This window comes from Pseudophryne corroboree, chromosome 7, assembly GCF_028390025.1.
Source record: "Pseudophryne corroboree isolate aPseCor3 chromosome 7, aPseCor3.hap2, whole genome shotgun sequence".
Classification (NCBI taxonomy): domain Eukaryota; kingdom Metazoa; phylum Chordata; class Amphibia; order Anura; family Myobatrachidae; genus Pseudophryne; species Pseudophryne corroboree.
In genome coordinates, this window is record NC_086450.1 from 274,686,165 (window position 1) to 274,701,610 (window position 15,446).

Below are 15,446 nucleotides of genomic sequence, written 5' to 3' on the forward strand. Positions count from 1 at the left end.
GCAGGCACAAGGTAAGTAAATATATAAGGGGGGCAGGCACAAGGTAAATTAATATATAAGGGGGCAGGCACAAGGTAAATAAATATATAAGGGGGGCAGGCACAAGTTAAAAAAATATATAAGGGGGCAGACACAAGGTAAATTAATATATAAGGAAGGCAGGCACAAGGTAAATAAATATATAAGGATAGCAGGCACAAGGTAAATAAATATATAAGGATGGCAGGCACAAGGTAAATAAATATATAAGGGGGGCAGGCACAAGGTAAATTAATATATAAGGGGGGCAGGCACAAGGTAAATTAATATATAAGGGGGGTAGGCACAAGGTAAATAAATATATAAGGGGGCAGGCACAAGGTAAATTAATATATAAGGGGGACAGGCACAAGGTAAATAAATATATAAGGGGGCAGGCACAAGGTAAATAAATATATAAGGGTGGCAGGCACACAGTAAATTAATATATAATGGGGGCAGGAACAAGGTAAATATAAGGGGGGCAGGCACAAGGTAAAGAAATATATAAGGGGGCAGGCACAAGGTAAATAAATATATAAGGGGGCAGGCACAAGGTAAAATAATATATAAGGGGGCAGGAGCAAGGTAAATACATATATAAGGGGGCAGGCACAAGGTAAAGTAATATATAAGGGGGCAGGAACAAGGTAAATACATATATAAGGGGGCAGGCACAAGGTAAAGTAATATATAAGGGGGCAGGAACAAGGTAAATACATATATAAGGGGGCAGGCACAAGGTAAAGTAATATATAAGGGGGGCAGGCACAAGGTAAATAAATATATAAGGGGTCAGGCACAAGGTAAATAAATATATAAGGGGTCAGGCACAAGGTAAATAAATATATAAGGGGGCAGGCACAAGGTAAATAAATATATAAGGGGTCAGGCACAAGGTAAATAAATATATAAGGGGGCAGGAACAAGGTAAATACATATATAAGGGGGCAGGCACAAGGTAAAGTAATATATAAGGGGGGCAGGCACAAGGTAAATAAATATATAAGGGGGCAGGAACAAGGTAAATAAATATATAAGGGGTCAGGCACAAGGTAAATAAATATATAAGGGGGCAGGCACAAGGTAAAGTAATATATAAGGGGGGCAGGCACAAGGTAAATAAATATATAAGGGGGCAGGAACAAGGTAAATACATATATAAGGGGGCAGGCACAAGGTAAAGTAATATATAAGGGGGGCAGGCACAAGGTAAATAAATATATAAGGGGGATGGCACAAGTTAATATATAAAGGGGAACAGGATGCTCAACTTAAATAAATATAAATGGGGGTGCAGGTAGCAGAACAATATTATCGGGGGAGGGCAGTCTATGAGTCTATCTACATGTGTAAGCCTCATGGACTGTGGGGATGATTCAGAGGCGATTGCTGCAGCAGCAGCGATCGCACTCTGAAGGCTTTTGTGGAGTCCGTGGCAGGGCAGGAGGGGGCATTGCAACAGTGTTAGAACGCCATTGGTGGGGCACAGTACAGACAACGCAAGCGTGTCCAGATCATTGCGGGAATGGGCTGTGGCAGCTGCGTGACGCCACACGCAGCCGCTGCAACCCAGAACACGGCAGGTAGCCGTCTGCCTGTGCAGCTAGGCTGCGCATGTAGGGAGCTAGTTGGCGGGGGGAAGGGGGGGGGGTTGGGGGTTGGTAGGGCCTGACATGCGGGGCGGACAAGCCCTGTGCTGGGCTTCCACCCACATGTCAGAGAGACTGATCGTAGATGTGCTAAATTGCTGTTGGTTAATGTAGGGTATGCTTGGTATTGCTCTCATGTCATAGAATGGATCTCATGTCAGTAATCTGATAGTGTATTATATAGGGGCGGAGTTCTCTCCTATTAAAGGTGATTTATGTGTCATAAAATTATAGATTACTCCATTTATTCACAACACTGAGGTTGTGGGTTTGATTCCCACCATGGGTCTGTGTGGAGTTTGTATATTCTCCCCTTGTGGTTTCCTCCCATAGGTTGTTTCCCGACATAAATTAACCTTAGTGTTTAAGTGTGTGTGTGTGTAAAGTACATGAGGTAGGGAACATAGATTGTAAGCTCCACTGGGGCCAGAACTGATTTGAATGGCCAAATATTCTCTGTAATGCGCAGCGGAATATGTGTGCGCTATATAAATAGTTTTTCTTGGCCAGAAAATACAGTTCAGTGGTGATTTTATACAGTAAGACACTAAAGTAACTTTATTCTGTGATCTAAGTATTAACAGTAAGGTGAATGTGACATGTATTAATAATACAAGGTAGAGCCATTGCTATTGTTGAAGTGCTGTGATAGGTAGCAATAGCCCCACTTTAATCTATGCTGCTGCTTGTCACGTTTCTTCTCACCCTATGGTATTGGCCTGCCCCCTCCCAAACCTAGAGCTCCATAGTATGGAGGGCACAGCCCCTCTGTGCCTTAACCGTCATCAGAACATCTGTTCCTGCCTGTGCTGGACTTATCTTCTAGCTCAGAGGCAGCCTGGGATTCCCCCAGATACTCCTCCCACTCTCTCATCTCCTCCTTCTCTGTACTGAACAGGAAAACACACCACAGTGCAAGGAGTATGTGCTTTGTATGATGGCGGGGAGCACAGGCTATGGATTGATAGCTATACCACCCCTACCCACACACTTGTAGCTCAAATAGTCATAAATTGCTCACCTGTATGGTGCCTGGGCTTAGAAAAAGTGAATTACCAGAGAGAGACCAATGTTAATGTATTTACATAATTTGTGTTTACAGAGTAGGCTTATTTAATAACCAGTATTAGCATTCCTGCAGACTTTGAAAGAGAACCATTTTCTTATTTCCTTTATTTTTCACACTGGCTGCAAAACCTGCAGGGGTAAAGAGGGCAGGCATGAAAACGTGAGGAGGAGTGGCTGCAATACTGTAGACTTGCTCTGTCTGGCATTTACTGAGCGCTGCGGCTGTAAAGTAAGGAGGGTAATGGAGACGAGGATGTTCCAGAATGTGAGGGATGGAGCGTAGTGATGGAGCAGAAGGAGAGCCAAAATGTGAGGGAATGAGTAGGTGATGGAGGAGAGGAGGTGCCGGAGTATGAGGGATGAAGAAGAGGAGGTGCCAGAGTATGAGTTGTGGAGGAGAGGGGAAGCTGGAGTATGAGGGAAGGAACAGGTGATGGAGGAGAGAAGGTGCCGGAGTATGAGGGATGAAGGAGAGGAGGTGCCGGAGTATGAGGGATGGAGGAGAGTGGGACCCATAATGTGAGGGAAGGAACAGGTGATGGAGGAGAGGAGGTGCCGGAGTATGAGGGAAGAAGGAGAGGAGGTGCCGGAGTATGAGGGATAGCGGAGAGGGGGAGCCAGAATGTGAGGAAAGGACCAGGTGATGGAGGAGAGGAGGTGCTGGAGTATGAGGGATGGAGGAGAGGGTCGGCCGGAGTTTGAGGGAAGGAACAGGTGATGGAGGAGAGGAGGTGCCAGAGTATGAGGGATGAAGGAGAGGAGGTGCCGGAGCATGAGTGATGGAGGAGAGGTGGGGCCGGAGTGTGAAGGAGGGAACAGGTGATGGAGGAGAGTAGGGGCTGGAGTGTGAGGGATGGAGCAGAGGAGGTGCCGGAGGCCCTAGGGGGGTATGCTGGTCATGAGGCAAAGTCTCAGCTTTAGCACATTTTTATATGCCATCAGACCATCCGGCCATCAGATGCCTTCATATGCCCATATACTGTATGTCATTACACACTTCCACATGCCCCTTATATTCAATTAGACCAAACTAGATATGCCATCTGACCCCACCCCCTCATAGACTCTACCCCCTATTTAGGGCTACTTCAGAAATATCCTTGGCTGGTTTTCCATCCCATTCCTCCCCTGCCTCCAGGAATATCAGAGCAGAGCAGGTGTGCAAAACCTGGCAAGTTGCAGCATACACCAGGCCCTGGGGTCTCCTCTCCCATATTTAAGTGGTGTCTGTCAGTAAGTTTATCAGTAAGTGTGTCTGTGTCAGTAAGTGTGCCTGGGTCAGTGCATTTGTGTCAGTAAAGGTAATCTGTTAGTAAGGGGTGTCTGTGTCAGTAAGTGGTATCTGATAGTAAAGAGTGTTTGTGCCTGTATGTTTCTGTCAGTAAATTGTATATTTGTCAGAAATGGGTGTCTGTCATTCATTATGTATGTGCCAGTAAGTGATGTCTGTGTCCATAAGGGGTATCTGTCAGTAAGTGGTGTCTGTGTCTATAAATGTGTGTATCAGTAAGTGTTTGTCAGTAAGGTGTGTCAGTGTGTATGTGTCAGTAAGTCTTTGACAGTGGTGTGTGTCAATAAATGATGTGCCTGTATCAGTGTGTCTATCAGTAAGTGGTGTCTGTGTCGATAAGTGTGTCCCAGGAGCGCTCAGTTGCCGGTCTCTGTATTGCCCCTATCTTTTCTAATATTTCCACATACAGTATGCTCTGTATTGCTTCATCTTTGCTCCCCTTTACACCTTCTTTGCATGTTGATACAGCTCCCTGTATTATATGGCAGTCGCTGCGATGCTCCCTGTATGATATGGTGGTCACTGATGCTCTGCATTATATGGTGGTCACAAATTTTCTTGTTATAGTTAACTATCAAATGGTTAAAGGTAAGCACTAGCTACTGTATGACCTCCACGGTGATAGCCACACTCATGGCACAGACCATACCCCCTATTTATACAAAACTGGTCACATCACTAGTAACACCACGGCAGCGCTTGTCACACCTCCTTCTGAGGCACACAATAGGCCCTTCATAAATTTCAGCTCCAGGCCCATGTGGACCTTAATCTGGCACTGACGTATACAAAACATCATGGACCTATGTGTTTTTGTGGCCAAGTTCATGGTAAAAATATCTTTTAATCACAATGTATTTTCCCTGATAAGTAATGGCATCGGGGCTAATTGGATTGCCCTGGGCGAGGTTATTATCTGCAGTTATTATATTTACCACGGATAATAGGATAACCGCCCTTAATGTGAGAGTGAGTAAAATGTGATCTTTCATTGAAATAAGCACACATACATAACTGCACATACATAACTATATTTTGTAAATAAGCATATCGCATATTCTAGTCTAAAACAATCAAGTCAGTCTAGGGTTTGATCAGGTTTAGGATTCATGAAAACCACTGTATTATAAGTTACAGTGCATAGGATACTATAAAAATCATTGTACAATATGTCAAAGTGTATATAAAGTAGCCTACAGTGAGTACAGTATATGTGTGTTAAAAGAGAAGGTTTAGCAAAATTATCTTAGTGTAGCTAATCATTTGTTTAGTTGCCCCTCAGTACTAATTTTACGTTTATAATTAATACTGTATAATCATTGTGCAAAAACTGCAGAATTTTTAATTGCATGAATTTATGAACATTTTGGAAACATTTGGTAGGATTTCTGTTAATTATACTGTTAAAATATAAATTAAACCAATTGAGTTCCATTTGCTGTGTATAAAGTAGTTTCCCAGCGCTAACTTTGAGCTATACAAAAAGAATACGGAGAGTGTTTTGTTCAGGGCCTAATTCAAGGTTGATTGCAAAAGCAAAATTTTCCTGTAATTGGCAAAACCATGCAGGCTCGGCGATAGGGGGGTACAAAGGGTACACCCGTCTCGGGCCCTGAGGCTCAGAGGGGCCCCAAGGTTCAGAGGGACACAAAACAGGTCAAAATTGCCTCATTTGAATTGATTCAGATGTCTTCTGCATTAGCCAAAGGTCCGGCACCACGCAACTAGCTCCAGAATAACAATAAAGCTTCCCCTGCACCCCCGGGGGCCCCGCTCCCTTGGTGACTCCACCTACACCAGCTCCGTCACAATGTGTATGTGTGTGTGTATATATATATATATATATATATATATAAGTTCAAAACATTGGGCTCCCAGAGACGTCAGTGTATAGTGCTCCAAGATTTCTGTTGCCGGCCCTGAAACCATGTGCACTGCAGGGGGAGGTGGGGGGGGGGGGGGGGCAGATATAACTTGTGCAGAGAGTTAGATTTGGGTGGGTTATATTTTTTCTGTGCAGGGTAAATACTACCTGCTTTAATTTTAACCACACCCCACCCAAATCTTGCACTTGTTGTATCTGCACCACCTGCAGTGCGCATGGTTTTGTCCATTAGAGGAAGATTTTGCTTTTGCAATCAACCTTGAAATAGGCCCTCTATCTCTAATGTTACATTAATGGGAGGAATCGTTGTCTTTTGAACTACAGTGAAAGAATCAGCAAGGGTTTTAAAATGTAAGCATTTTGCTCGTTCTGCTGTGTCAAATGCACCTCAGCAAGTTACACTACAGTAACAAACCTTTGCAAAGACAAATCAGGTAGTGATGCCTTCCAATTACTAACCATAAACTAAACCTGGTTCAGGCTGCTTGTTTGTGGTTCAGCCATTTCCGAGAAACAAGTGAAAAATGATTTAGTTATAGAACGTATAAAATGATGGTTGAATATTTAATCAAATAGTAAAATTGCTTTATTAAATTTAAAATAATTTGTTTATTCAATTTGTATATTAAATATGATAATAAAAAAGTTATTTCATCTTTTCTCTAGTGTCCCCATGACTATATTCCAGTGTGTGGATCAAATGGTGTCACTTTCCGAAATGAGTGCTACTTAAGAGGAGCTGCATGCAAACAACAAAGTGAAATTCTTGTGGTATCTGAAGGCTCATGTGTAACAGGTATGTGACAGACTTGCAGCATAATATCAAATTCTTATTTGATCTGTAATACTACCTATATAAATAGTAAGTTGGGAAAATAAATGCAGTTCCATTCTTATCAATTGCACTGGTACACAAGAGGATAAAATAAAGACTCCAGTGTAACTGTTGCTCGTTAAAGGGTCTGCTAAATGCCTGTCGGATCCTCTCCGACGGAGAAGGTCCAACAGGTCAGTATTCAATTAGAGGGCATTTCCGACAGGTTTTGCCCGTCTTCGACAATGCTGAGCCGACTTTTTTAGAGTCGAATTGGCATTGTCGAAAACAGGGCAAAAAACTGACGGAATCGCTGCAAAACTGTCAAAACGGGTTACGTCTTTAGTTCGACACAACTTAGGTCGACACTCATAAGGTCGACCACTGAAGGTCGACAATGCCATTAGGTCGACATGCATTAGGTTTACATGTACTAGGTCGGCAGGTCAAAAGGTCGACATTAGTTTTTCACATTTTTTGGGGGGATTTTTTCATACTTAACGATCCACGTGGACTACGATTTGGAACGGTAATCTGTGCCGAGCAAAGCGGTAGCGGAGGGAGGCACCTTGCCCGAAGCATGGAGAATGAAGCGAGCCATGCGAAGGGACACGGTGCACTAATATGGGTTCCCCGTAACTTTACACATTATGGCAGGTAGAGTCCCCTTTTACACATTACAGCAGGCAGAGTCCCATTTGACACATTACGGCAGGCAGAGCCCCCTTTTACACATCACGGCATATGCTTTGTGTGCAGTGCCAGATACATATACCCCCAGTGCCAGGTACACATATGACCCCAGCGCCAGGTACACATATGCCCCCAGTGCCAGATACACAAATGCCCCCAGTGCCAGATACACATATGTCCATATGCCCCCAGTACCAGGTACACATATGCCCCCAGTGCCAGATACACATATGACCATATGCCTCCAGTGCTAGGTACACATATGCTCTCAGTGCCAGGTACACATATGTCCTCAGTGCCAGATACACATATGCCCCCAGTGCCAGATACACATATGCCCCCAGTGCCACATACAGATGTGCCCCCAATGCCAGATATATATATGTGCCCAATGCCAGATACAGATATGCTCCAATGCCAGATATAGATATGCCCCCAATGCCATATACAGATATGCCCCCAATGATGTCCCCAATGCCAGATACACATATGCCCCCAGTGCCAGGTACACATATTCCCCCAGTGCCAGGTACACATATGAACCCAGTGCCACATACAAATATGCCCCAATGCCAGATACAGATATGCCCCCAGTGCCAGATATAGATATGCCCCCAGTGCCAGATACAGATATGCCCCCCTGTCACTGCTGGCTGCCCCTGGGCTCCTCTTCTTATGTCACCATCGCCGGGCTCCTCTGCCGCTGGTCTCCTCTTCTCCTTACACCGCTGCTGGACTCCTCTGCTGCTGGCTGCCGCCGGGCTCCTCTTCTCCTGAAACCACTGCCGGGCTCCTCTGCTGCTGGGCTCCTCTTCTCCTTACACCGCTGCTGGGCTCCAGAGCCGCTGGTTGCCGCCAGGCTCCTCTTCTCCTGACACTGCCGCCGGGCTCTTCTGCTGCTGGCTGCCGCCAGGCTCCTCTTCTCCTTACACCGCCGCCGGGCTCCTCTTCTCCTGATACCGCCGCCTGGCTCGTCTGCCGCTGGCTGCTGCCGGGCTCCTCTTCTTCTTACACCACTGCTGGGCTTCTCTGCCGCTGGCTGCCGCTGGGCTCCTCTTCTCTTGACACTGCCGCTGGGCTCCTCTGCCACTGGGTGCCGCCGGGCTCCTCTTCTCCTGACACCGCCACTGGGCTCCACTGACATTGGCTGCCGCCGGGCTCCTCTGCTGCACCATCTAAAATATGGCGCCAGTTCACCGACACCTGATTGTAATGACAGTGGCTGTACTGACAGTGGTTGCGGCCGTGCGGGTAGGGAAGTGGGATGCTGCCGATGGTGCGCCCTCAGTGCATGTGCGCTGTGGGCAAGGCACTATTGGCACACACCTAGTTATGGCCTTGCTTTAATTTAATTAACCATAACACCATTTTGCACAGTAAGAAATTGCACACCTTTATCAACACTGTGTAAATAACCCTTTCCCATACTCATGGAGAAAAAGGTTTTCTGCTTACACTTGGTGCAAATTCGAGCTCAGTCATCCCTAACAAAGCCTGATACACAGGTGATAAGTGTAGGGGGAACACTTGTCATTCAGCATCAGACTATCTGGATGAGGCAACTCCAGAAAGTATGAAATTTGCATTTTAACTTGCAGTCTAGTGGCACAGGACTGCTAAGACAACTGACAGAACAGGATAGCACAGGACTTACCAGTAATACAGCAGACCACAACAAGTGGGAAAAAAGGAAAAAACACAGACGGGTGCATGCATGCCCAGTGGAGTTTGGACCGAAGGTCTCAGGCATACATAAACATATACTGTACCAACTAAATTTGGAGAATAAAAGAAATGTGTAAGTGCGCAGTCATCAGCAGCTGGTAAGAGGATGGTCAAGTGTTCCAATATAGAATATAAGAAACAACAGTATACCAGCGCTGGCTGAAATAATAAAAAAGACGGTTTGCTAATAAACAAGGATAACAATTTATTATTATATTAAAAACACAGGAATCGATTCCTATTACCCAATAGTATTAATATTTGCCAATCATAGTATCTCCCTGGGTAGGATATGATATATTTCCACTCTCCTTTATGACGATTATTATTTCCTTAAGTCTAGGACAGTCTCCAGATAGCATTCACTGCAACACAGGAATAGTTATCGATTCCACAATGAGTATGTAAGATGGCATCAGCTTTAGGAAGAGTCCATTGCTAGCTGCATAGATGGATTGGGTCCTTGTTTGTGAAAATTCTCAGTGATAGGAATGTGTCCAATTGTATACTGTTGTTTCTTAAATTTGGAGAATCACTATATTTCCAGAATGTGCCCATAATTTGCAGGTTGAAATGCATATTAACAGCATCATTCAGGTGCTGAAATAACTTTTGGATAGTACAGATCTGGGACATAGCAAGACAGAATTATTGTACTGGTTAGGTGCTCCCAGAAACCACCGGAACATTTAGAGCTCTAAACAGTTTTAACTGCCATATTGGATACCACATGGATTCTTATTTTAGGCAATCGATATCATCATGGTTTACGCTAATTTTGTGACACTGGCTCTGTTATATAGGAGTCCCTGTTGTACAATTTCTGCTGCATTTATACAGTACTAATATTAAGTTTTGGGAGTGCTATCAATGGCTTTCCATGAAGAGTGTCACATATTTGTTCATATTAGGTTTTTGGGAGCAAAGCAAAATTAAAGAAAATAATGTTATACAGTACAGTATATAGAATATGCCATAGACAGGAGACCACAGAGAGGCCTCAGAAGGTGCATCTGGCCTGTGGGCTGCAAGTTGAACATCTGTGGCTTAAGGCAATGCCTCATATTTTTCAGCCATTACGAACTGCAAAAAACTCAGTTATAATCATGTAGTTGCTCAAGGGAGAAAAGAAAACATTGTACTCACCGATACAGAATGTGAGAGGAAATACTCTATTATTGACATACTTATTGGCAAATTGGTAAAAAAAAAATTGGAAATGTAACCAAAATTACTTAAATTATTCATAAATAAAAAATTAATGCTATATTCAAAAACATTTATTGTTCAAACTTTATTACAGGTTGAGTATCCCTTATCCAAAATGCTTGGGACCAGAAGTATTTTGGATATCAGATTTTTCCGTATTTTGGAATAATTACATGCCATAATGAGATATCATGGGACCCAAGTCTAAGCACAGAATGCATTTTTGTTTCATATACACCTTATACACACAGCAGAAAGTCTTTTTAGCCATTATTTGTAATAACTTTGTGCATTAAACAAATTGTGTGTACATTCACACAATTCATTTATGTTTGATATACACTTTATACACACAGCCCGAAGGTCATTTAATGCAATATTTTTTATATCTTTGTGTATTAAACAACGTTTGTGTGCATTGAGCCATCAGAAAACAAAGGTTTCACTATCTCACTCTCACTCAAAAAATTCTGTATTTCGGAATATTCCGTATTTTTGAATATTTGGATATGGGATACTCAACCTGTATATAAAAATAGAAGTTAAGAATCTTATTTAAGTAGTGCTTACTAGATATGTGCACCGGAAATTTTTCGGCTTTTGTGTTTTGGTTTTGGATTCGGTTCCGCGGCTGTGTTTTGGATTCAGACGCGTTTTGGCAAAACCTCCCTGAAATTTTTTGGGCGGATTCGGGTGTGTTTTGGATTCGGGTGTTTTTTTTCAAAAACCCCTCAAAAACTGCTTAAATCATAGAATTTGGGGGTAATTTTGATCCCATAGTATTATTAACCTCAGTAACCACAATTTCCACTCATTTCCAGTCTATTCTGAACACCTCACACCTCACAATACTATTTTTAGTCCTAAAATTTGTACCGAGGTCGCTGGATGACTAAGCAAAGCGACCCAAGAGGGCGGCACAAACACCTAACCCATCTAGGAGTGGCACTGCAGTGTCAGACAGGATGGCACTTAAAAAAATTGGCCCCAAACAGCACATGATGCAAAGAAAAGAGAAAAAGAGGTGCACTGTGGTCGCTGGATGGCTAAGCTAAGCAACACAAACACCTCAATATAACAGGAATTATTTGTTCTAATCAATGATATTATTGGTCCAAATCAATGGAAGAAAATGACAAAATCACTGGAATTATTTGTTCTAATCAATGGTATTATTGGTCCAAATCACTGGAAGAAAATGACAAAATCACTGGAATTATTAGTTCCAATCAATGGTTTTATTGGTCCAAATCACTGGAAGAAAATGACAAAATCACTGGAATTAAATGGCAGTAATGTTGGGAATTGTATCAAATGGCAGTTCCACTGGAAATATACGGAAGTGTCTGACAGGATGGCACTTAAAAAAATTGGCCCCAAACAGCACTTGATGCAAAGAAAAGAGAAAAAGAGGTGCACTGTGTTCGCTGGACGGCTAAGCTAAGTGACACAAACACCTCAATATCACAGGAATTATTTGTTCTAATCAATGGTATTATTGGTCCAAATCACTGGAAGAAAATGACAAAATCACTGGAATTATTCGTTCTAATCAATGGTATTATTGGTCCAAATCACTGGAAGAAAATGACAAAATCACTGGAATTATTCGTTCTAATCAATGGTATTATTGGTCCAAATCACTGGAAGAAAATGACAAAATCACTGGAATTATTCGTAAACATTTGTAGAAAGTTGCTGCTTTCTGATTATAGAAATGCTCAGATATTCCTGCGATTCAAAAATCCCTTCCCAGAGGAAAAAGAAATTGAGAAACCGTTGTTTGAGAACGTTTGTTCTCTTTCCCTTACAAAGGAACAAACCACTTTCCAAGAAGACTGACATTTTTGGGATTATGGAGACATAATGTTCTTGAATTTAAATCCTAAAGCAGGTGGTGTATTAGAGCAAAAGAGTGCAAGAGACCAGCCATGCAGCTTCTGAAATATTATGACAAAATGTTACTGTATTTCATAAGCACTCATTCCTAACTCTGCTAAGTACTGTTTGGTATACTGTATCTGGCTTCCATGAGGTAGTTGTCCATTATTTCAGCTTCCATTGACCTTTTTGAAAGCGGTAGAAGTTATCGATTCTTTTTTTTATTTTTATTTTCCCCTATTTTTAATTTTCTCCTGCATAGCCCAGTAAAATGTTGCAATGTTAAGTATTGACTTGTGCCTTCCGGGGGTCCACTTCTTCACCAAACCCAGCCAAATCTCATCCTAACCCCCTGTTCCACGTTCTCCGTGTACCCCATCTGTGTCACCCATGTCTGTCTACCCCTCCCCTTTAGATTGTAAGCTCTCACGAGCAGGGCCCTCTTCCCTCATGTGCTTATCCTTTGTCTTACTTTAATAATCTTCAACTGTACCACATCCAGCAGTCTTCTGCCACCTGATACTTATTCCAGTGTCATCTGCTGATGTAACTATGTGTATTTACCCTGTACTTGTCCTATACTGTCATCAACTGTAAGTTGCTGTTTTCCTGTTTGATTATTTATGTAGTCTGTAATTGGGTGCTGTAGAACCCTTGTGGCGCCATATAAATAAAGGATAATAATAATAATAATATAGGGTGTATAATCCCCAGGTGTATCTCACACGTCGCACTGTACAGTATATAGGGTGTATAATCCCCAGGTGTATCTCACACATCGCTCAGTACAGATTACAGGATGTATAATCACCAGGTGTATAACACACATCGCACAGTACAGTATACATACTGGTCACAACAATGCAGCAGATATTGAGCACTGATCAGGATACTACAAGTGACACAGAGCTGCAAGATACAGCAATGGCCTACTGTACTGTACTATATATGTATACTGCTGGTCACCAAAATGCTGCACTGTCCTACTATATACTGCTCACAGTAATGCAGCACAGATATGGAATGGATACTTGCAGTGACACAGAGCTGCAAGATACAGCAATGGCCTACTGTACTGTACAACTATATACTGTTGGTCACCAAAATGCTGCACTGTCCTACTTTATATACTGCTCACAAAAAAGCAGCACAGATATGGAATGGATACTTGCAGTAACACAGAGCTGCAAGATACAGCAATGGCTTACTGTACTGTACAACTACATACTGTTGGTCACCAAAATTCTGCACTGTAATACTATATATACTGCTCACAAAAATGCAGCACAGATATGGAATGGACACTTGCAGTGACACAGAGCTGCAATACAGCAATGGCCTACTGTACTGTACAACTATATACTGTTGGTCACCAAAATGCTGCACCGTAATACTATATATACTGCTCACAAAAATGCAGCACAGATATGGAATGGATACTTGCAGTGACATAGAGCTGCAAGATACTACAGCAATGGCCTAATGTACTGTACAACTATATACTGTTGGTCACCAAAATGCTGCACTGTGATACTATATATACTGCTCACAAAATGCAGCACAGATATGGAATGGATACTTGCAGTGACACAGAACTGCAAGATACTACAGCAATGGCCTAATGTACTGTACAACTATATACTGTTGATCACCAAAATGCTCCACTGTAATACTATATATACTGCTCACAAAAATGCAGCACAGATATGGAATGCATACTTGCAGTGACACAGAGCTGCAAGATACTACAGCAATGGCCTAATGTACTGTACAACTATATACTGTTGGTCACCAAAATGCTGCACTGTAATAATTATAATACTATATATACTGCTCACAAAAATGCAGCACAGATATGGAATGGATACTTGCAGTGACATAGAGCTGCAAGATACTACAGCAATGGCCTAATGTACTGTACAACTATATACTGTTGGTCACCAAAATGCTGCACTGTAATACTATATATACTGCTCACAAAATGCAGCACAGATATGGAATGGATACTTGCAGTGACACAGAGCTGCAAGATACTACAGCAATGGCCTAATGTACTGTACAACTATATACTGTCGGTCACCAAAATGCTGCACTGTAATAATTATAATACTATATATACTGCTCACAAAAATGCAGCACAGATATGGAATGGATACTTGCAGTGACACAGAGCTGCAAGATACTACAGCAATGGCCTAATGTACTGTACAACTATATACTGTTGGTCACCAAAATGCTGCACTGTAATACTATATATACTGCTCACAAAATGCAGCACAGATATGGAATGGATACTTGCAGTGACACAGAGCTGCAAGATACTACAGCAATGGACTAATCATGTACTGTACAACTATACACTGTTGGTCACCAAAATGAAGCACATTGAGCACAGATATTTGCAGCACACTGAGCACAGATATTGAGCTTTTCAGGCAGAGAACATAGATATTTTCAGCACACTGAGCACAGATATTTGCAGCACACTGAGCACAGATTACGGAGCTTTTCAGGGAGAGAACGCAGCCACGTCCTCTCCGTTCAATCTCCAATGCACGAGTGAAAATGGCGGCGACGCGCGGCTCTTTATATAGAATACGAATCTCGCGAGAATCCGACAGCGGGATGATGACGTTCGGGCGCATTCAGGTTAACCGAGCAAGGCGGGAAGATCCGAGGCTGCCTCGGAACCGTGTAAAATAGGTGAAGTTCGGGGGGGTTCGGTTCTCGAGGAACCGAACCCGCTCATCTCTAGTACTTACAAATAAAAATATTTGAAAATTCAAATTTTAAATGAAGGTGAAAAACAAACATCATCAAACCTTGAGCATGAATGATAAATGTAAAACGGGATCGATTATGCCAAACTGTGAATGAAAACTGCAAGTGGTGAATGCAAAGTGAAAACATTGTGCTACAAAATCGCATAGGGTTCATTTGATGATTGTACTAAAAAAACTTTTATGGTCATCAAACCATTATAATTGAGGGGCTATGCAATTAGCTCCAACACCGGCACACATATTTTTTTCGGGACCTGCTGAGTTCCTGAAAAAAAGATCCCAGATAAGTGACCTGTTTTCGCAGCCGCAATTGCGAAAACATATGTCTGGGAACTTATCCATGATCCAATGTGTTTTTGCGCAAAAATGGGAAGTCCATGGGTAAAAAGGCTTCCACTGATTTGCCAAAGAAAACCATTGGGGAAAA

At 42.5% G+C, this 15,446-nt stretch overlaps 1 protein-coding gene across 1 annotated transcript in view; it reads left to right on the forward strand.

Annotated features, from left to right (window-relative positions):
* The window catches only part of TMEFF2 (transmembrane protein with EGF like and two follistatin like domains 2), a 1,119,215-nt gene that overhangs the window by 190,443 nt on the left and 913,326 nt on the right, over window positions 1–15,446 (forward strand). The window contains exon 3 of the mRNA XM_063934150.1: window positions 6,581–6,710. Within this exon, the coding sequence (XP_063790220.1) occupies window positions 6,581–6,710 (130 nt within the window). The remainder of the gene's footprint in view (window positions 1–6,580; window positions 6,711–15,446) is intronic.